The 21,033-nt window shown below is 53.5% G+C and overlaps 7 protein-coding genes across 7 annotated transcripts; 1 reads left to right on the forward strand and 6 right to left on the reverse strand.

Moving 5' to 3' along the window:
- Positions 1–77: 77 nt before the first annotated feature.
- Positions 78–8,813, reverse strand: BDQ94DRAFT_182689 (formin sepA; the record flags this gene model as incomplete). The annotated part of the gene is made up of 10 exons (XM_026774218.1): positions 78–482; positions 559–2,135; positions 2,225–2,328; positions 3,762–4,152; positions 4,209–7,904; positions 7,935–8,139; positions 8,170–8,183; positions 8,223–8,433; positions 8,464–8,687; positions 8,724–8,813. The coding sequence occupies 10 exons, from the start codon at positions 8,811–8,813 to the stop codon at positions 464–466; spliced, it is 6,531 nt and encodes a 2,176-aa protein (XP_026630332.1). The 3' UTR covers positions 78–463.
- A 593-nt stretch (positions 8,814–9,406) lies between these two features.
- Positions 9,407–10,497, forward strand: BDQ94DRAFT_136160 (uncharacterized protein). The gene is made up of 2 exons (XM_026764807.1): positions 9,407–9,707; positions 9,769–10,497. The coding sequence occupies exons 1-2, from the start codon at positions 9,681–9,683 to the stop codon at positions 10,183–10,185; spliced, it is 444 nt and encodes a 147-aa protein (XP_026630333.1). The 5' UTR covers positions 9,407–9,680; the 3' UTR covers positions 10,186–10,497.
- A 615-nt stretch (positions 10,498–11,112) lies between these two features.
- fdh (formate dehydrogenase (NAD+) FDH1) lies at positions 11,113–13,137 on the reverse strand. Its single transcript, XM_026764808.1, has 4 exons — positions 12,974–13,137; positions 12,448–12,711; positions 12,203–12,378; positions 11,113–12,113 (listed from the first exon to the last, which is right to left on the reverse strand). The coding sequence occupies exons 2-4, from the start codon at positions 12,637–12,639 to the stop codon at positions 11,222–11,224; spliced, it is 1,260 nt and encodes a 419-aa protein (XP_026630334.1). The 5' UTR covers positions 12,640–12,711; positions 12,974–13,137; the 3' UTR covers positions 11,113–11,221.
- On the reverse strand, positions 12,737–12,996 carry BDQ94DRAFT_136164 (uncharacterized protein; the record flags this gene model as incomplete). The annotated part of the gene is made up of 1 exon (XM_026764809.1): positions 12,737–12,996. Exon 1 carries the CDS (start codon positions 12,915–12,917, stop codon positions 12,738–12,740), a length of 180 nt encoding a protein of 59 aa, XP_026630335.1. The 5' UTR covers positions 12,918–12,996.
- Positions 13,138–14,839: 1,702 nt separating the features above from the next.
- BDQ94DRAFT_136166 (leucine--tRNA ligase NAM2) lies at positions 14,840–17,477 on the reverse strand. The gene has a single exon (XM_026764810.1). It carries the CDS (start codon positions 17,408–17,410, stop codon positions 15,200–15,202), a length of 2,211 nt encoding a protein of 736 aa, XP_026630336.1. The 5' UTR covers positions 17,411–17,477; the 3' UTR covers positions 14,840–15,199.
- Positions 17,478–17,832: 355 nt separating this feature from the next.
- Positions 17,833–18,307, reverse strand: BDQ94DRAFT_136167 (uncharacterized protein; the record flags this gene model as incomplete). The annotated part of the gene is made up of 1 exon (XM_026764811.1): positions 17,833–18,307. A coding segment is annotated over exon 1 (453 nt), but the record flags the coding sequence as incomplete, so codon positions are not given.
- A 398-nt stretch (positions 18,308–18,705) lies between these two features.
- Positions 18,706–19,291, reverse strand: BDQ94DRAFT_136170 (uncharacterized protein). The gene is made up of 2 exons (XM_026764812.1): positions 18,807–19,291; positions 18,706–18,728 (listed from the first exon to the last, which is right to left on the reverse strand). Exon 1 carries the CDS (start codon positions 18,989–18,991, stop codon positions 18,818–18,820), a length of 174 nt encoding a protein of 57 aa, XP_026630338.1. The 5' UTR covers positions 18,992–19,291; the 3' UTR covers positions 18,706–18,728; positions 18,807–18,817.
- Between the last annotated feature and the right edge of the window lie 1,742 nt (positions 19,292–21,033).

The raw sequence follows: 21,033 nt of genomic DNA on the forward strand, positions 1-21,033 counted from the left end.
TCTACTTGCATGCTATACTAATAATAAACTTACTCTCGCTACTACTTGTTCTTAACCAGTCAACGGATATACAACACTCTGAGATCGTGATTGCTCTCTTCATTTCGTGCCGGATAAATACTATACATACAGCGCTCTTTTTGCAGAGTAATACTCTATCACCACCATCTATTATACAAATCTGATCACACAAGACCATCACCATGGGCCGAGGAGGATACAACGCCCCCGAGACTACTGCGCCAACGCCCGCACCGCCAAGTTCGTCCTCTTTTTCTCTATCTCTGTCGCTGCCGCTGTCGCCACTTTCTTTTGCTCCGCTGCTCCCGCAGGGTCGTGGCGGGTACAACGAGCACCAGCCCGTCACAGAGGCGGTATAGCATACGACGCGCCATAGAGGACATCATCCGGATGGGAGAGCATATGTGCTTTATGATTTCCGATATCATTATATAGATCTCCCTCACTTGCCCACACAGAACCTATTCGACTCAGTCAGCAACAAGAACAACAAAAGAAAAACAGCACTCTACCACACTATAATACATAGCAACTTACTTTTCAAACACAACGCCCAAAACATCTTCCACGTCTCCGCTTTCCCCACGGCCCGTAATCTTCGCCATGGTATCAGCGGCAGAGCGCAGGTGTTCAGCGGCGGTGACGATGTCAATGTCCATGTCCATGTCCGTTTCTGGGAATTCATGAGCGAATTGGCGAGATGAGGAAGGCATAGGCGTCTGGGATTGCGGTTGAGTTTGCGTCAGGAAATCATCTAGGTGTTCGAGACAGCGTTGTAAATTAGAGCTTTGGCGATGCGTCACGCCGAGTGAATCTTCCCAATATGCATGATCGTATTTTCCGTTCTCGTCCCCATCGATACCTGTTGGAGAGGCGATATCCTCGAATGTAGTCATCAGACCTTGTAGAAATTGCTGGATGTAGCCGGGATCGGAGAGTTGGCTGGAACCGGGGCTGGTGAGGTTCAGGCCGTTGGTGGCATCTAGACAGGAGATGCCGAAGATACGCTGGCGCTGGTCCGGCGCCGCCTTGAAGAGTTGGCTGACTGTCTCGATGAGCTGCGCGGGCAGTTTACCCTCCGGTAATCGGTCACATTTGTTGATGGTTACGACGACGCACTTGCCGGCGCGAGCGCAGTCGTTGGCTGCGTCGACGACCTCCTGCTCGACGGCGAGGCGGTACGTCGCTGTACCATCGGTGGCTTCTTCTACTGAGACGACCACGATGACCACGTCCGATTCCAAGGCACGTGCCTTTGCCCGTCTGATGCCCTCTTGTTCCACGGCGCCAATCACAACCGTCTTCTTCTGTCCGGTAGGATCATTTGGCTCGGAGCGTATCCCTGCCATGTCGCCGAGCTTGCAGTACCAGCCGCCGATGTCGACACCGACATCCACGATGTCCCGCGTGGTGCCTTCCTCGGTGCTAACGATGGCGGCCTCTCTGCCAACGATTCGATTCAGAAGCGAGCTCTTCCCCGCATTCGGGGCCCCCAGGAGAGCGACCTTGATTCCGTTACGTAGGAGCTCGCCCTTCGACGCATTCTGGATGTGAAGGGCGATTTGAGCCCGCAGAGCCCGCACCTGAGCCGCAACCGAGGACACCAGGTCCTCGGTGGACTCGTCGAAATGCTGATCCTCTGAGAAGTCAATCAACGCCTCTAGTTCGCCGCGCGCATAGAGCAATTGATGTCGCCATTGTTCGTACCGCTTCGATAGCGCATCGCTGGCACCCCGGACAGCAAGCCGGCGCTGTTGCTCCGTGTCAGCGGACAAGGTATCGCCCAGGGCTTCGATCTGCGGGAGGTCTAGGCGGTTGTTCATGAAGGCTCGACGGGTGAATTCGCCGGGTTCGGCGTAGCGGACTGTGTAGTCAGGGTTGTTTGTACGCGAGATGGATGACAGAACGGATTTGACGATGGCTGGGCCACCGTGGAGGTGCAGCTCGAGCACATCTTCGCCAGTCACGGTCTTCGGGCCGGGGAAATATAGGACTAAGGCGCCGGCGTCGAGGACGGTGTTGGGGGAGGGTTTCTGGGAGGGATCGTACAGGGTGCGGACGACTGCGAGGCGGGGCCGGGGAAGAGGTGCTTCTGGACAGAGAGATTTGTAGATCTGTGTGAGTGAGTGACGTTATTAGCTGCCGGCGCTGCTGAGCTGAGTCGGGAGGAAATTCAATGGCAGAAGTGAGCTCTCATACTTACTTGCACACATGCAGGTCCCGATGCCCGCACAACGGCAATGGCAGCCCGTCCAGATGCTGTCGAAAGCGCATATATGGTGGAATCGGCATCGAATATGGATTGAGCTGGTGAGGATAATGAGAAGTATCGACGCGGAGGCACACGCGGAGACGAGCTCCGGGCATGGAGAGCTGGACCAACGCCCTGCCGGGCCACGGTGAAGCACCTACTCCATGATGGGCGAAAGGGTGTCGCCCACCATAGGGTCCGGACGGCCGATGATCGCATACGCGAGATGAATCTAAATAGGCGCAATGGGCAAACGAAGAGCAATTGCCGATCTTCGAGGCATGAGAGAAGGCGAGTCTCAACGATGAGGGTCGCCGCATCGCCGAGGTCACGTGATACCACCGCGGAGGAAGGAGAAGTGTCTCTTTAGTATAGTTATAATATTGTAGTGAATGTAGCAGGTGTGGTTCAAGAACTACAGTAGCAGCCTATGCAAGACAAGGTATTCATGTAGACAGATCCAGGAATCCAGTAGATGTATAAAAGCCAGATCACAAGGGCCCTGCGCCCCTTCGCCACGCCTGCGCGCCGAAAAGACACAAAGACTCGGCCATGCGCCACGGATTCCTTCCCCGTAGCCAAAATGCAATAGCGGCTCGAACGACATGCAGATATAAACGAGGAATGAAGAAAAGAGCAGAGCGAAAGGAAGTATGTACACAAAGAGATGACCGGAGCAACAGTGGGGAAGCAAGAATAGGTTAGAAGTATGAAGGGTGATTGGGAATCGCTAGAAAAAGGTGAACAATGTACCTTCGAAGAAAATGCGGAGGGATGCCCGGAGAAAGTAAGAAATTCAGAAAGCCAGGCAAGCCAGAAAAAGAAAGGGGGTAAGTTCATCCTGGCATAGTATACACTCAAAACAGCATAATGAGATCTTTCCGAGACGACATGAGTTAGTCTATCAAACATTAGATTAGGAAAGAGGGGGGGAGGAAAGACACTCCTTGCGGACAAGGAGGAAAGGATGCAAGATAAAAGAAAAATTGGCAATGAAATGAAATCAATAAAAGAAGGATGGGAGTAGCAAAGCAATAGTTGCCCAACTACTCAATTGATCTGCTCGACGGTGAGCCTTCCATCGGTTCATCGTCACCAGGCGACCGAAGCTGTTGGTCCGCTGTGGGTGATACCACGATTGCCGGCGTCAGAGGCGGTTGAGGAAGGGGATCGTCTCCAGATCGAGGACTCGCTGCATCATCCGGCTCCAACTCGGTTCTGGGAGGTGAAATGGGTTCGGGCACGGAGGTGGCCGCAGAGCCCTCAGCGCTGTTATTGCTGGTGCTGCCTCCATTTCGTCTCCGTAACCTGCGTTTCCGACGCTCTTCTTCCGCTGTTTCTCGGCGTCTTCTCATTCGGTCGCCGTCCATGTTATCGCGTAGGCCCTGCAGCATGCTCGCGGCACGGTCTGCCACGTCTTCGCTCTCGGATACATGTTGCGGATCCTTCTTCTTGCTCTCAGAAGATTCCGCTTCGAGGAGGGGAGGACTCAGCAACCCCGATTCGGCGGCATTTGCTTCGCTGTCATTGTCGTTGCCCGCCTTGTTGCTAGTTCCGTCTTCTTCGGCTTCATTCCCTCCTTCCGGCGCTTCAGCTCCAGCAACATCCGGCATCTTCTGGCCAGAAGCAACGCGGATCTGGTGTCGCTCCTTTAGCCTAGCACGACGACGACGGTCACGCTGGTCTCTGGCTTGGGGCGCAGCGGCGCGGAGCTTCTCCAGGAGCGAATCCATGGCCCCACTTGTAGCTGGCGACGGTGGTGCGTCACTAGCAGAGGCGGCGCCATTAGCAAGACCGGCATTGATATTCCGCTTGCGAGCCAAGGACGCCTCGGTGCGTCTCCGGCTTTCTTCCAGCGAAATGTTCTTCTCCTTGGATTTCTGCACAGCCACTGGTTAGCAAACATTCTTAAGAGATACTTGACAATCAAACTTACCTTCCACTCCAGCAAGAAGGAAGCCAGCTTTGCGAAGAAGTCCCGTCGGGCACCCTCATCGGAATTGTCTTCTCCATAGAAGACCATGATGTCATCGTAGGATTTTATCATCTCATCCAAATAGAGCTGCATCTGCTCGGCTTTCCGTCTAGCATCCTTCATGCTCCGCTGAACGATCTGGCTAACGCGATCCTGGGGGTGGAACTTCTTGGGGTCACTGAGATTTCCGGCGTCTAAGCTGGCCTGTACATTCTTGATGTTGTCAATGTACTTCTTTGCATCCGTCCGCAGCTGGTCGACGTTGAGCTTCTGAATAGCGATGACACCATTGATCTCGTCCACGAAGCCTTCCCATTCGGGATACTGGTTACGAACAATGCGCTCCACCAAATCAGCAAAAGTGGTCTCGTTCTTGTCATCCTTGACCATGCCCAGCCGGGCAAGAGAGCTCAGCTTGAAACCTTGAGCCTGCTTGTTGGCGTCGTTCATGAAGTTACCAATGTCCAGGATCAGACCCAGGACGTTCATCAGTGAAACAGAGTCTCTCAGAGATTCGCTGACCTGCACCACTTGTTGCAGCTTGGCGGAGATGTGCTCATAATCCACTTCGAAGGACCGAGTCAGAGCGAGAGCGCGCATTCTCGCCTTCCAGTAGTGGTTGAGCTCGTACGCGGTGTATAGGTAGATCTGATCTTCCCTCGTAAGCTCATTGGGGTCTTGCTCTCGCTCCGCACTAGCAGCATCGGGGCCAGTCCAGTCCCTGCTATAGGGCGCCATCGACTTGGAAATATTCTCCGGGATTGTGCACATTTCGTCTCGCTGCAGGAATTCCATGACGACCTGGTTGTCCAGAATGTCTGTGTCGCAATGGATAATCATGCGCACCACATCGTCGGCGGGGAATTGCGAGAACTTGGCCATTGCGATCTGGAAGTTCTTGGACAACTCGTTGGAGATGAGCTGTTTCTTGTCCTTGCGCTGCTTGGCTGCTGCATTGCCTCCAAAGATCTTGGTCTCCTTCGCCATGAACAATCTTTCAACCTCATCCAACACACCCTTCTTGGCTAACTCTACATATTTCTCTTCCTTCTCCTGTGCAGTGGGAGCGTGAGCCGCCCACACCGTCACCTGTGGAGTATCAACCTTCTCCCAGTGAAGAGCCTTGAGCTTCTTCTTTGGCCGGATAGAGGGCATAAGAGCTGTCTTGTGTTGAGGAAGGGCTTGAGAGGCCATGTAGTTGGCTCGCCATCCGCCAAAGCCTGCGCCAGGAGGAGGCGGGGGAGGCGGAGCGCCAAATGAAGCACCTGGCGGAGGGGGGGGCGGCGGCGGAAATCCTGCACCGCCCGGAGGAGGGGGCGGAGGAGGTGGAGGGGGGATTCCAACCTTTCCTCCCGGCGGCGGCGGGGGAGGAGGGGGCGGGGGAGGGATTCCGACAGCACCACCAGGCGGCGGCGGTGGAGGGGGAGGGGGTGGAGGAGGAATGCCCACAGCGCCTGGGGGAGGAGGAGGTGGTGGTGGTGGCGGCGGCGGGGGTGGAGCGGGCGCCCCCTTGGCCTCGGGCTTCTCGATTTCACTCTCAATCTTGGGTTCGTCGATGACAGGCGCCGTGGCTTCGGGAACGTCAGGTGCGGCTTCGTTGTCGTCCGCGTCGATCTTAGGAACCTTCGAGGCAATTTCTCCAAGGAGGCCGTTCGCCTGCTTAGGGTTAAGTCGTGGCCGATGGAGGTCGACCAGACGCGCCTTCTCGTAGATGATCTCTCCGTTCTCATCCACCTGACCCTCCTGCTGCTGACCCTCGACAATATCCTTCTCCATGCCGGGCAGATGGCTTCGCTTGCGCTGAACAGATCCCAGACCCGCAACGTGATGAACCTGGTCTTGGAACCCATCTTGCGGTCCAACATCACCGTCCATTTGCTCACGAAGTTCACGCAGCCGGTCTGAGGTCACATGTTGACCCCATACCTTGCCCTCCAACTTAAATTGGGTCTTGGTGCGCTCGAGCTGCATCTCCAACCGCTCGAGGAGCTTTTCACGGTCCATGATGCCCCTCATATGGGATGGATCGACTTCTGCGAGGTTGTTCTTCTTTGCATTTGAAGCAGCGATGTCCTGGGCGTCCCGAAGCATCAGGTAGAGCTCTCTAGTTTCCAGTTCGTTCCGTTGCAACTCCTGAGCGCGCAAGCGTTGAACATCGGCGAGCTCGGCCCGTATTGACTCCTCCCGTCTCCGTTGAAGTTCGATGATGCCAGTCTGCTCTTCGATTTGCTTCTGCAACTTCTTCACTAGGCCGTCTGCACCCAGCTCAATCTGTGCCTTCATCTCATCCCGCTCTGCCAAAGCAGCCTCCGCAATCTGGCGCGCTTCTAGGGACTCATCGTACGCCTGTCTTGCCTCTGAATCTGTATGTAACTTATCCAAAAGGCTCTGCACGGTAAATGTTAACCCTTGGCGGAGATCCAGATCAGGTAGCCTGCGGTCCATGGCCACGTAGCTAAGCATGGCGTCGACGAGCTGGTACATCCGGAGACCATCTTCGCCGGAATTCTCCCGGATGAGGAGCATGTGTTGCATAGCAGAGAGAAAGTAGTCGTGAGCTCGAGTACCTGTGATCCTTGACGCAATAGCGTCTGTAATTTGTAGAGGATCGCTCATGTCCTTCACCTCGCCCTCGATGCTATCCTTCACGCTGCTACTCTCGCGTTGCAAAAGATCCTCGTAGTCGATGGCCTCATTCTCGCGGAACCGCTCAATCTGCTTGTCAATGACCTCATATTGGAAGCCTTCCATTTTAGTCATGAGACGCTTGATGCCGCAAGAGGTGAACTGCGCACGAATATGACAGCGGAGCTGCAGATCGTTCTCCGGGGCGTCCACCAACATGTTAATGAGGAGCATGGTTGAGACGGCATACTCCATGAGAAGGTTTTCCATGCCTATACCACCACTGCGGTATTCCTCGCTCGCGCCCACCAGACTACCCATCTTTCCACGGCCATCGATCGTCACTTCGACGATACGCATCCAAGCATCGAAACGACCAGTCTCTCCATGGTGGTTCTTCACATGGTCCATAGCCTGGAGGACCTTCTGATGGCCCTGCCCTTCGGCCCAGTGGCAAAGGAAGGTCAAGACTTCACTGACCAGCTTCCTTGTATTCAGTCGGGGAGACAGCAGCGAGCTGACGAGAGCAACAATAACCTGCTGATGAGCGAGGGCATCATCTGCGCCGTATTTGTTGTTCATCAAAGCCTTTAGGCACTTGACGATATCATATTCACGATCCAGATCCTTGTCACCAGTCGGGGGTGCAGGAACAGGACCAGAAGCTTTTCTCCGGTTGATCTTGGCAAGAACATTTGTCAGGGCAATTTGGCCTTGTGCTTCGACAAAGGCTTTCACCCAACTGATTGGTTGTGTGCGCAGACTGACGCTCAAACTAGCTAATTGTTTCGACGTAATTGAGTCATCCATAACCTTCTTCACGTACCACTCTGGGCTTCCCTCTTCATCGGCCCGCTCCAGAATCCCCGACGGCCCATCATGGCCATGGGTCTGCCGGGCATTCTGCCTGCGCTTTTGTTCGCCTTGAATTTCCGTCAACCGATCTTGATGAACCAGGGTCCACTTTTTCGAGGCTGGATACGCAAGCATCTGCCGCTTGGCCTGCTCGGGCAGATTCTGCCAACCTCGCTTCTGCATCAGTTCGAGGAACAGTTGGTCCACAATGCGATCATCCCTTGGACGGGTCAAGTATTGCTCAGGGTTGCTTGGTAACTTCGCAGGTTGCGCGGGCTGGGCCGACTGCCACGCAGCCTGCGCATTAGAAAGTCGGCTGGAGGTTCCATTGGACGAGTAGGTGTTGCGGTCGGCAGAGTGGGAGGTGGTCAGTGTTCGAGATGAACCGTCCGATGAGAAATAGCTCGAACCTCTAGTGTCCCGGGTATTGGAAGAAAGTGACGAGTGGACACTAGCCTGGTCGAACGATATTCGGGAATGCGACGAGGAATCTACTGTAGATGAAGAGTTGTGACTGAACCCTGTGTTGGCAGCCGAGCTCCCCGGTCGTCCCCATTGTTGATACCGAGCACCTTTGTCCCCCGAAGAGCTTCCCGCCATGGTTACGTTAGACGCATGTGGTGGCGGACGAGGGCCGGTGGGGTGAGAATAAACATTATTGTCCCGGATCGTGGCCGGGTTCCAAGCGGGATACTGATGGAAATCACTGCCTCCCTTGGCAAGATGATTCGGGGACGGTTCTTTGCGTGGCGAGGTTTCGGCTTTGGAGAGATAGTCGATGGGAATCGGCGACTTGGTGTCGGCGGGGAGACTTTCAAAGGGGATGGAGGTAATCACACCTGCCGTCATTGACAGCGCTGCAGGATCGATGTCGTTGGAAAAATCCATGGACTGGACGGAGGATCGTTTGGAATGGCGAGAGGAACGAGAGCCCGGGGCGCTTCCAGGAGGCGCGAGAGTCTCGAAGCCTGTATGGGCATCGTGGCGATCGTCTACCGGTTTCTCCTTGTGCAACTTCCTCCCGAAGAATGATTTCCCAGCGGAAGTCTGTCTCGATTTGTCAGGCGCGGACGTGGTGGTTGGCATCTTGACGGACGTCGCTGGGGAGATGCAGGGCGCAGCATGAGCGTAATCCGCTGGGGCAAGAGCGTTGAGGTGACAGACAGTCGTCGGAGGTTGTAGATTGAGAAGGATCGGTCGCTCTCAGTCTCTGCGAAGGCCAGGATCACATCCAGCTCAAGGCGACAACTTATTCCAGACACTCCTGACTAACACTAATTAATAGCCGCTGCGGAGCAGCGTTGGCACGAGGGGGGTAAAGGATGCCACCAAAGGAAAGACGGACGCTTCTCCCAACAAACAGATGGAGAAGGTGACTTGAAGGAATGACAGTCAAAGGAGCGGTCTGTAGTGACGGCTCCCAGTAGGGCTATCCTACTCTGGCAAATCCCAGGATCGGGCTTTAGTGGCTGGAGTCTTTTTGCACGTCAGGTCGTGGAAGCACGGGCATCAGGGGGGGCAGCACCACTTGAGGCGGCTCTAGAACGCGGTAGGGGCCGGAGGTATCACGTGAATTACACCATTCATGCCTCAGGAAACTGGCCATCACTTCCCGATCACGTGGAGTTGTCGCACGCCGGAGACTCCCGGAGATGCTGTCTGTCGGTGTCAAGATTCAGGGCAAACCCCCGGATTGCTGCTGCTGCTGCAGAAGACCGCCTGGTAAGCCAGCGTTGGGAGACGGTCAGCCTGCCAGTCACATCGGATTACCCTAAGCGCCGTCGCAGGTTATGACAAGCCCCCGCTGCTAATCGGGAATCATTGGCTTAATTTGGCGCCGTGTGTTCGGCGCCTATCTATCTACTTCCTTCCCGCTGCTGCCTTGGCCGCGCATTCTCGAGATCAAGATCCGTTACAGGAAGGGTATTGAGCACCACACGCATACACGCCACGATGGGTTCCGCAACTAATTTTGCCAAAGTATGCGCTCTTCTAGATTCCCCCTGATCTCCGAATTCTTTCTAACAGACACTCTACACAGACCATCATCATCCCCGCCTTCATCTCCCTAACGCTCTACCTCCTCTTCTCCTTCGTGATCATCCCCTTCTTCCGTCGCTATCATCAACGATACTCGCAATATCTCCCACTTCATACTATTTCTGCGCACACTACAACACTCCGGGATCGTATCGCGGATGCCTTAATGCGACGATTCCTCCCGTCGGTTTGGCGACAATCACAATTCGACGATCAGCACGACAACATCAGTATATACGATGAAGAAGGAGAGATTATGGTAGGGATGGACATGGACCCATCACGGCGAGAAGCGCTCGAGCGCCGACGGAGTACAGCCGGGGATGCGGAGAGTCGATTGAGCCGTGAACTCGAAGCGGGGTTCATGGATGACAGTGATGATGACGAGAGACATGCCCATGCTCAGTCACGTCGCTGAATTCTCTCGCCTTCTGTACATATTACATTACCATGTTAAAGGAGCAATTGGCGTTTGGGAAGGGAAATAAATATGATAGACATCTATTCTTTGCTGAACCTTTGCGGTACAGATAAAGCCCAAGGCACGTCTGTCTGAATAAACTCAATGGCACTACTAAGCTACCTGCATGCGTACATAAAACCAATGCATGCACTGATAATCACCTCAAGGGATATCTACTCCGTCCGTCCGAATTTATCTATTTAGTAACTCAATCAACCCACCCCTTACTTCATTCATCTCCAACCCCACGTCACAACTCTGTTCTCCAACACCATCCAACTGACCCCAAACAAACAACCCAAAGAAGAAGGTACATACCCAACTCCCCTTCACATGCAAAGAGATCCTTTAACTTTAACCCAACCCAGCCCGACCTAAAGAGAGACAGAACAAGAAAGAAAGAGAAAGAAAGAGTAGATCACTAAACCAACAAAAGTATATTATCCGAAACTATACAAACTCAATATCTATCTCTCACTCGCGAGGGCAGTAATCGTAAAACTAAAGCAGTATATTTTCCCACTAAATCAGAGGCTGGTCCGTGGTTCTGGCCTGCTGGGAAGTTTGCTGTGGTCAAGCTTTTGTTCTTTTGGGGGATCGGCGCCCCACTCTCTGCATTTATCCTTTTTGCTTGGTGGGGAGTAAGTTGTGGATTTTAAAATGGTATGATGAAGAAGATTGGACCAAAATGACGAGCTGGAATTCGATCCAAGTCCAATGTTGAGATTCGGGACTGGACTAGCTTTGTTTTCTGGAGGGAGGGGGGCCCTTAAACGTGCTAGTCTGCCTGGAGTCCTGTGTTGGTGTTAGGATGATCGCGGGAAGAGTCCGAAGAGTTACAAGTCTACATTAGTACGTGAGACAAATAGGAACAGGAAAAGATTGAACAGTAGGAAAAAGTTTTGATTTCAGGTATCATATGCTAATCATAACGGGAGGAAATAGGCCGAATACAAATCGATCCATGCATCTCATCATCATCGTCTTCCATTTAGGCCTTGTTGCGCTGACCGTAGGCCTTGGTAACGTAGTCACCGCCGTGGACGATGAGGTCCTCGGGGCGGTAGTCGTGGCGGCCGGAGAAGTAGCTCTCGAGGATGGCCTTGGTACCGTTGGCGTAGCGGATTTGGGCATCGATGGAGGTACCGGACATGTGAGGAACCATGGCGTTGCCGCCGCCCCAGGGGCCCTGGACAGTGCGCAGAGGGTGGTCGGCGGGGGCGGGCTGGGGGAACCAGACATCACCACCGTAGCCGCGGAGGTGGCCAGACTTGACGGCCTCGGCGACATCCTCCTTGACGACGATGGCACCACGAGCGGTGTTGACGAGCCAAGAGCCCTTCTTCATCTTGGAGATGAGCTCCTTGTTGAACAGACCGCGGGTCTTCTCGTGCAGAGGGCAGTTGATGGTGACAACATCACACTGGGCGAGCATCTCCTCGAGATTGTCGACGCGGCGGCAGCCGATCTCCTTCTCAACCTCAGGGGCAAGGGGCTGGTAGTCGTAGTAGAGGAGCTCCTTGCAGTCGAAGGGCTTGAGACGGCGGAGGACACGCTCACCGATACGGCCAACGGCAACGGTACCGACGACCTTGCCCTCGAGGTCGAACTCGTTCTTAGCGACAGCGGCAACGTCCCACTCGCCGCGGCGGATCTGCTCGTGGGCGGGAACGAAGTTGCGGACCAGGGTCAGGATGGTCATGACAACGTGCTCAGCGACGGAGACGACATTGCAGCCGGTGACCTCGGCAACGGTGATACCACCATTGGTCTTGTTGGCGGCGTTCAGGTCGACGTGGTCGGAACCGACACCAGCAGTGACGGCGATCTTGAGGTTCTTGGCCTTAGCCAGACGCTCAGCAGTGAGGTAACCGGGGTGGAAGCTGTTGCGGGCAACCAGTCAGCTAATTAGTTCCCGTAGTTGCCAAGTTCCCAGAGCGGGTAACTGTGGGTAGTGGAGTGGGTCACATACGGAGTGGTGATGATGACTTCAGCGTCGACGAGCTCCTTGTCGAAAGTCGAGTTCTCGCCCTCCTTGTCGGAGGTGGTGACCAGGGTGTGACCCTGCTCCTCGAGCCACTTCCTCAAGCCGAGCTCGTTCTCGGTGGTACCCAGAAGACCGGGCTGCTGCTTGGCGTGCTCACCGCCCTATTTGGAGATGGTTAGTTTCTGGTGATTTACGAGAAAGGAGAAAAGTGATGCTATTCGGGTACTTACGTCATAGAGGACCATAAGAATCTTGCCCTGTAGATTCGCGGAGGCGGTTAGCGTACGTGCACCAGCGATCGAGTTAGCCAAAGGAGCAGCCCGGAATGGGCTGCTGGCCGCAGGCGCGAAGGCTCCCTTGGTGGAGAGGAGAGAAGTGGCAGGTCGCCGGAGTTGGCGGGAGAAAGAGCGCATAAATACCATTGTGAAGATGAGTTAAGTGAAATAAGATAAGATGGTTTAAGAGATGGAAGAGTTTGATGCTGGTTATGAGACCTATGGCAGGAGGGTCAGCTTGAGGTTTAAATACATCCCGGATTTGGAGAACGTGGAAGTAATAGTAGTAGATGATGCATCGGATTGCAAAGTCGGGGAAGCCGAATGAGCGGCAAGTACAACAGTAACAACGGCGAACAGGGGAAGAGCGGGGAGACAAGTGAAAGCATGTGTGGAGAAGCAACTATGGATGGCAGGCAAAGCATGCCACAGGGCAGAGCCGATGCTAGATGGATGATGATGATGCAGGGGGTTGGCTTACCGAAAGCGGCGGTGGAGTTTTAGAAACCTTGGAGGGGGATGAGCAAAGTATGATGAGGAGACAAGCTGTGATGCTATGAGATGCAGAGAGATGAGGATGGAATGAGACCGACAAAGACGGGGAATTTAGCCAAATATATAGACTTCACTGGGTCCTCATTTTTCTGTACTATGTAGTAGGTGAGCACCACAATTGCCCCCCTCCATCCCCTCTTGGCCCATATTCAGAAAGGGCTGCTCCATCCACGTCTGCGATAGGATGGGTCAGATCCGGATAGTACGAGGACACCAGGCAGGTAGTAGCACAAGGCCCTCATCTGGGTTGACCCAGCAAGTGGCAGGAGGGAGGGAGGGGAATAGCTTGGGACCCTCCATTCGCCCCGAGTTGGAGCAAGGAACTGGAACCCCACCAGCCAACGATTGAAGTTGGGCGATCGTCCGCCTCGGCGGCAGTTTCGCATCGGCACGGACGACGTTTCGGTCCTGTTTTGTCTCCGCACGCGGGACAACTAGTAGCACATAGACTCACGGATGGTCGGATGGCTCTGGGTTAACTTTGTATAGATCGATACCGTCGAAAGCTTGAAACCCACCCTCGGGCAGTTGACACATTACGGAGTATGTATTGAACTAGACTAGTAGTAGATGAGCCTTAATTGGAAAATGCGTACAGTGTATCATAGCGGTAAAGCAACTTAAAACAATACCAGAATACTATTGATCGTATATCCCCCAACTTCAGTCACAGATTGATTGCCATCCCAACATGTATTCTAATGCACAATACCCTCGCGCCAGGGGGATTTTCCCAAGGCCATGCGGGGTTCCAGAAATCAAACGGCCATTGGGAAAGGAAATACATGCTTATGGGCTCGTGAGGGGAACCCGAGCCTGGGCCGAAAGTTGCCTGCATGGCCGGAGGTATGTCGGGCGTAGAGTTTCTATGGGGAAACGGAAAACCTGCCAGCCTGTCATCAGCAAGTGACAGACAATGCCAATGGACCTTCTTTTTCCTACGGGTATCGTTGAGGGAGGATCTTTTAGCTCAATTCAGTCACTCCTCTATCCACTTTTTCCCATCAAGCGTGTATCCACCGATGTTCTGCGGACAGAATTACTGCTTCTGCTGACTTCTTTTCCTGATTGGGATAGCTGTGACTTCCCCCTCGTGAGGGGTTGGTCTCTGTATCGCCACTATCCCTCATCTGGACTAGTGGGGATGCTGCATGAGGGGTAACCCCTCACCCCAAATGGGAACAGCCAAACAGACAAACTAATAGGAACCGGCCTGGCCATCCACTCACTCCCTGCGAAATTAAGTCGAATTGCTGCTACTGCTGCTACTACTACTCTACTATCCACCCGAGACTCGGAACACCAGGTGCCGTTGATAGCGTGATCTATCTATCTCAGTCTAGTCAGGTCCCTCTTATTTGCCCAAATTGAGCAGCGAGGGGGAAAGAAGAAGGGAAAATGACATGAGGGGACATAAGAATCACTTCTCAAAAGCTCGTCTCTCCGCAGATAAACCCGCCCGTCCGTCCACCCCCCCTAAAAAATGTTCCCTCCATTTGAGGACAACTGAAATTCAAGCACCGAGCGATTTCCGTGTTTCAGCCGGACCATGGGTGCCTTTTGTGCGACCGTGAACAATGGCCCATTCAAGCCATCACAAGAGGGTTAGGAAGACAAGGCAGGACAGACCCGCCTGTCAAATGTTGTCAAGTGTCAGGAATACATCATCTTCACCACCTTGGGCGCCTATGAGGGGAAGCCCGGCTCCACCACCTCCTCACTTTGGGACGGCGCATCGCCTTTCCGGCCACATCACGCGATGGAACCTCGTTGGCCCCAACTTTGAGGGGTAGGATTACTGTTGTTGGGTGGTTTAGCCATGGCTTCCGGACTCACGGAGCTCGACTGATCGAGAAATAGGAAATGCGCGCCTATCCTCGGCGGGCGAACGGCCTCCCAGAATTCTTGTTGGAAAAAGTACCGACACAAAAAAACATTCACACAGTGACCGGCTTACTGACTTCACGGGTCAGGACTGTCGATATATCGCGATCGTCAGTGTCTCAGGGGAGATGGTTACTTTATTTTCGGTCTTGTTGCCTTCTGTCTAATATACATGCATGAGTCTATAGTTACATGCGCTTTTCCCCCGGGAGGATGATTAATGTTTTTACAACAACCGGAGATTCAAGACACTGTAGGGTCCTGCGCGCTAAAACACCACATTCACCAACTTACCGCCCTTGACGACAATCACCCGTCTCCGCTTGTCCCAGTCGTTCTTCTTCCGCAGCCAGAATTGTCCTTCGTCCGTCTCCAAGATCCGATTGATAATCCAGTCTTGTTCCTCCGTGACCGTGCCGCTAGCTTCGGGCGCGGTCGTGGGGGAGAGCCGCCGGGGGATCGTGATCGTAAATCGCAACTTGCCATTGATCTGGACGGCGACCACTTGGCCACCGCGCGCAGACAGAATATCGGCCTCCTCGGGCTTCAGCAGAGGAGTTGGCCAGGGACAGTCAAAGATGGCGGGGACATTGGTGGATGGCTTCCCCGCAGTCACGGGACCATTGAGGATCTCCCAACATTCGGACGCCAGCGCGGGCGCGATCGGCGAAAGCAGCCGGAGCAGGGAAGAAATAGATAGGTAGAGGACCTGCGGTGAACTGGGCGTCGACGACGACAACGAGTTGGTCAGCTTGGTCAGGTCGGAGATGACAGTGTTCAGCCCGTATGGATTTTTCTCAATACAGCTCGTGACAGAGGAAATGGTGCGGTGGGTGGCAAGCACAGCGTCCGCATCACTGTCGCTCAGATCCTGTAGAGAGCTGGGCAAGCCGGTCGCGTGGCCGGAGGTGGCTTTCAAGTCGGCTGGCTGCAGTGTAAACGAGAACGAAGCCAGGCTCTGCTGCGCATCGTTCACCAACTTCCAGAGTCGACCAAACCAGCGCTCAATGCCCACGATCTTCGTTTCGTCCCATTCCAGCACCTCGCTGACCGGAGCCGAGAAAAGGACATGGGCCCGAGTAGTATCGGCACCGTATCTCAACGCACATCCGGTCGGATCGACTCCGTTGTGCTTGCTCTTGGACATCTTCTCAAAGGACACATTGGGCGTGATTTGGGTGCCCTTGATCAGTGGCTTGTCGGGGCTGGAAAGATCCACTTCGGAGGGGTGCAGGAATCTCCCCGTAGACGGCTCCGAATACGTCCTGCCGTGGACCATACCTTGGGAGAGGAGAGTCTTGAATGGTTCAAACGGCGTCGCAACGTTTCCAGCTCGAGCGATTTCCGGGAATAGTTCGGACTGGGAGAGGAACTTGTAGATGAATCGGGCATATAGCAGGTGCAAAATTGCATGCTCAACACCGCCGATGTAGACATCCACCGGGCGCGCAGCCGACGGCGAAAACGGCTGTTCCTTGTTCTTCGGGTCCAAGAAACGAAGGAAGTACCATGAAGAGTCGACAAAGGTGTCCATGGTGTCCGTATCCCGCTTAGCAGGCCCGCCACAGCTCGGACATTTCGTGTTCACCCACTCATGGGATGACTCGAGAGGATTTCCTCTCTTGCCCTTCAGCCAGTCCCCTTCAATCTTGGGCAGCTTGACTGGGAGCTGATCATCTGGCACAGGTACAGGGCCGCAATCGCCGCAGTGGATAATCGGGATGGGAGCCCCCCAGTAGCGCTGTCGGCTGATCAACCAGTCTCTAAGCCTCCATTGCTCGACAAAGTCACCGCGTCCCACCTGCTTCAGATCGGTGACGATCTGCTTCTTGGCCTCGCGAGAGTGAAGACCCTCGTACTTCCAGCACAAGGAGTTCAAATATCCCTCTTGCGTAAAAGCCTTTGCATCCGCGGAGGGAACGATGCTCGCGTCACCACCGTCTGCCCCGGCTTCCCCTTGGGGTCCAACGACAACGGGTATGGAATCGGGGTTCACATTATCTCTGAAAAATGCAAGGTCTCTAGCATCGTGGCCTGGGACTCCCATCACTGCGCCCTCACCGTAGTCGCTAAGGACGTAAGGCGCCGCGAATACAGGCAACTGACGGGCGACATGGGGGCTCTCCTTGTCAATAACATGCAGAGGGTGGGAAGCAGTGACAGTAGACAGTTTGTAGCCAGCTTTAGAGTCGGGCGGAAGCGACGCGGCGGTATCCAGAAATTTGCGCAGTTCCGGATCCTTCTTCGCCGCCTCCAGGACAATGGGATGATCCAGAGAAAGAGCGAGGTACTCGACTCCGTAAAGAGTATCTGGTCGCGTGGTGAAGACATCGATATCGATGTCTGTGCCATTATTGCCATTGACGGCCACAGGGAACTTGATCTTGGCACCCTGCGATTTCCCAAGCCAATTCCGCTGCATGGAAAGAACGCGCTCCGGCCAGCCGCCCGCCAAAGAGTCGAGATCCTTCAGGAGCATCTCCTTGAAATCCGTGATACGGAAGAACCATTGCTTCAACTTCAGCTTCTCGACCTTGGCTCCCGAGCGCCAAGAGAAGCCATTGGCATCGACCTGCACCAAGAGTGAGCCTTTTGAATCCCGTGTGTAACCCATTCCATAGCACCCACCTGCTCATTAGCCAGCACCGTCTTATCAACCGGGTCATAATTGACTAGCGCTTCAGCCTGGTATGCGAGGCCCTTCTCATATAGCATAAGGAAAATCCGCTGGGTATGTTCGTAGAACTCCGGTGCGCACGTTGCTAGTTCCTGCGTTTGACAACCAACATGTCAGCAAAGCTGGTAATCACATAGCTTGCACACTCAACACACATACCCGATCCCAATCGAAAGAGGTTGAAATACTTCGTAATTGCTCTTTCATCTTTGTTATATTCGACTCGGTCCATTCCGCGGGGTCTATCCCCCGTTCAATCGCCGCATTCTCCGCCGGCAAGCCAAACGCATCCCAACCCATTGGATGAAGGACCTCATGTCCGCGCATCCGGTAAAACCTAGCCAACACATCGGAAATAGTGTACACGCGCAGGTGCCCCATGTGCAACGTCCCGGAAGGGTAGGGGAACATAGATAGGATGTATGATTTGGGTTTTGCGTCTCCGTCCGCCGATGTCTTGGAGGGCTTCTTCAAGGAATCTGTTTGCCATCTTTCCTGCCACTTCTTATCCAAGGCCAATAAATCGAGCTTATTGGAGATTGAGGTTGCAGATGCGGTGGTTGTCGCATATCGAGAGGGAACAGCAGTCGGTCGTAAAATCGGACGGGATGCGCAGTTCCATCGGGCTGGGTGTGGGAGCACCGACCGTGTCGGGCTCAATCGAAAACGTAGTAAGGATTGCATGTTGGTCGTATAATCATTATGCCGCGGGGGAGGAGTGTCGCGCCATTGACTGGCGTGGATTGGTGGGTTGGAGAGCTGGCAGTGGTGGCATCTCCGTCAAGATTTCTTGATCGGATGGCTGAAGTCATATCGGCGGATCGGCATCGCCCGATAGGGAATAGTGTCAGGGAACAAGCAACATTTGGAAGACACATGAGATTGTCAGACATCAGTCAATCGAAAGTAATATGCTATTCAAAGCCGGTTGTAGCTTTTATATGATATTTGCCTCGAACATCCCGTGAATTTAATAGTAGTATGTATAAATTTTATGGGATGGCTACTACTAGGAGCATCTATTAGTTACTCTATCCTGCGGGAATATATAATCGCAGTTGGCGACAAGGAAGTATTCAGACTCATAAAATGCTTGAATTGAATATAAATACTATAAGTGGTAAGCAGTCCACTAGTTCACACATGACAGACAGTAGAAAGACAATAACCAAAACGCATCTCATGAGATCGGTGACAGTCCCATACTATTCATATACTGGTCTTGCACGACACTGCGAATGTAGCGTAAGCTTGGATTGAAACTGCAAGCCGTTGGACCCCTACCAGTGCGAATACTCCGATGTACACTGCTACCCAGCATAAAGCTCTGGACTCAATTAGAAAAGAACTCGTAAGTAGCTGGTTGGACTGGAGCACCATCATAAAAGCCAAATTATTGGCTATGTACTTCCAACAACACCTGTTCTAGCTATGATATCAGACCACCTCGCAGAGACTCATGACGAGAACAGCAAGAATGCGACCAATAATGATGGGGTCTCTATCGTCTAAGTTCGAGTGACCGCAGGCTCGGCAGGTACCCGTTGTGCCTAGAGACTTTAGTAGTATCTAGAATTCTAGATTCTCGCACCCATCCGTTGGGCTCGGAGACTTGCCGTAGTCTAGTTGGATTCTCGAGCTCCGACTCGCCATCCACCCACAGCATGCATTGGAAATCCCGTCCGCATCGCCAAGATTGGATCTAGATAGAGCTTCTCGATCCCATCTGCTTCTACTGGACCAGACCCTTTCTTTAGACGCGGGATCTTGAATCTCATGGCCCACGTATTCACGAACACCCGTTCCACGGAATCACTCCCTGAAGAATTTAAGGAGGCGGCCTAGACATTCCTACTGAGTATTTACCTACAGGGCTCCACTCACGGAGTACTCCGTGCGAATTTCCAGATTGATCAGGAGCAGAATCTATTTCTGACTCAGTTTATGAAGGCCCGGTTGCTGGGATCAGCCACCCTCGGCCCGGAAGGTGCTGCATACGGAAACTGACCTCCTTTTTTCTTTCTCTTTTCCAGAGTGAATCATCTCTTATTCGGATGGCGGCTCCTATAGTTCTTCCATTTAGGGGTGAATGCACAAAAAGGAGAGCTATTGTAGGGGAAATGATCTTATCCTTGGTGTTCCATATTGCGGCTGAAGGACGGATAGACGCTCTAGAACCTTTTCATCATCACTCTCGTATGCGTAGGGACTACCGGGCTATTCATGGGACTCTAACCGGCCCTTCATATAGATGACCAGCAAGCCACAGCACGCCGGCAATTTATTCCATACATGGTGGTAATATAGAAGCTGTGGACTTTATTCCCGACGCGTTGATGACGCTCGTGCTGTGCAGAGCTGTATGATCCATATATGGCCAACAGTGGGGGTAAACACGAGCCGGAGTAAACGACGAAGCGTACCGAGGCAAAGATAGATATAGGGGAGCCTGCATCGCCTCGAAATGCGTAGATCGATCGGCAAAGCAGTCTATTTTTTGACCATTCTGTCGGAATTGCTCATCCGTCGTCATTGATTTGATTGCCGCACGCGTGGAAAGGGAGCAGAAGAGTCATTCGTGCCTGAATGCCCAGGCAAGAATCAAGGGGTCACGGGCGGCAAGTAGGAATCTCGGGATCGGACGGATTTCTCCCCTTTTTCTTTTCTCTCCACCGAAGCTCCCGCCCGGTTCGAGGATCGATTGATTTGAACCCAGAGCTTCTGCTGGCCGTTCCCGCTTCGATCGTTGGATCCGGTGGGCGGAGCGGAGATGAATCCCCATCTTTTTCTGTTCACGAACCATGGGTTCAGGGTTTCCATTAGTACTTAGGAATATTCCATCCGTGTCAGCCATGTCTTGAGACCATAAAATCGTCATCTCTTCTTTCCTTCCCCCCCACCACCCACCGTCACCCTTGGGCAAGGTGATTAATATTAAGCAAGTATGGTAGCTCATCTCGCTAATGCAAACCGGCTTGACAGAGACTCCACTTGGGATGAGTTGGCAACCTTAGAAACTGGGTTGATCCTTAGCTCTCTCTGCCTTTCAGGATTTCTCTCAATTGGCCCCTATCATTGGGCTTGCCGATGACAAAAGGACCAAAATTCCCCTCTCCACTGCCAATGAGACCTTCTGGAATGGCCGGCCTACCATGACCCCTCAGCCACATCATCTCAGTGGATCTCGATCGCCGGTTCCTGTCGTCCTCCCCCTCGAGGTCTCGCACTCCACTGGTTGGACTGGTCACAATCGGAATGGATGCCTCGTGGGACCGATGGGAAGGATACCCCAAATGTGACGAGTAGTACGTACCTGAATTTTGGTAGGTATCTACAGGTGGGTGGGAAAGTAATCGTGCCTGCGGCACATGCGCTGCAACTATTATGTACGACGGCGAGACCTTGCATTTCAGCCGTGGGGAACT

Source organism: Aspergillus welwitschiae, assembly GCF_003344945.1.
Source record: "Aspergillus welwitschiae strain CBS 139.54b unplaced genomic scaffold BDQ94scaffold_4, whole genome shotgun sequence".
NCBI lineage: Eukaryota > Fungi > Ascomycota > Eurotiomycetes > Eurotiales > Aspergillaceae > Aspergillus > Aspergillus welwitschiae.

Bases quoted from the DNA above. Each gene is read 5' to 3' on its own strand.
- BDQ94DRAFT_136166 (XM_026764810.1), bottom strand. From the start codon at position 17,410: ATGCTCCTGAAGGATCTCGACTCTTTGGCGGGCGGCTGGCCGGAGCGC.
- BDQ94DRAFT_136170 (XM_026764812.1), bottom strand. From the start codon at position 18,991: ATGATGGTGCTCCAGTCCAACCAGCTACTTACGAGTTCTTTTCTAATT.
- fdh (XM_026764808.1), bottom strand. From the start codon at position 12,639: ATGGTATTTATGCGCTCTTTCTCCCGCCAACTCCGGCGACCTGCCACT. The intron at 12,379-12,447 runs GTAAGTACCCGA...ATCTCCAAATAG, and splicing joins TTCTTATGGTCCTCTATGAC to GGCGGTGAGCACGCCAAGCA. The intron at 12,114-12,202 runs GTATGTGACCCA...TGCCCGCAACAG, and splicing joins GAAGTCATCATCACCACTCC to CTTCCACCCCGGTTACCTCA.
- BDQ94DRAFT_136160 (XM_026764807.1), top strand. From the start codon at position 9,681: ATGGGTTCCGCAACTAATTTTGCCAAA. The intron at 9,708-9,768 runs GTATGCGCTCTT...CACTCTACACAG, and splicing joins CCGCAACTAATTTTGCCAAA to ACCATCATCATCCCCGCCTT.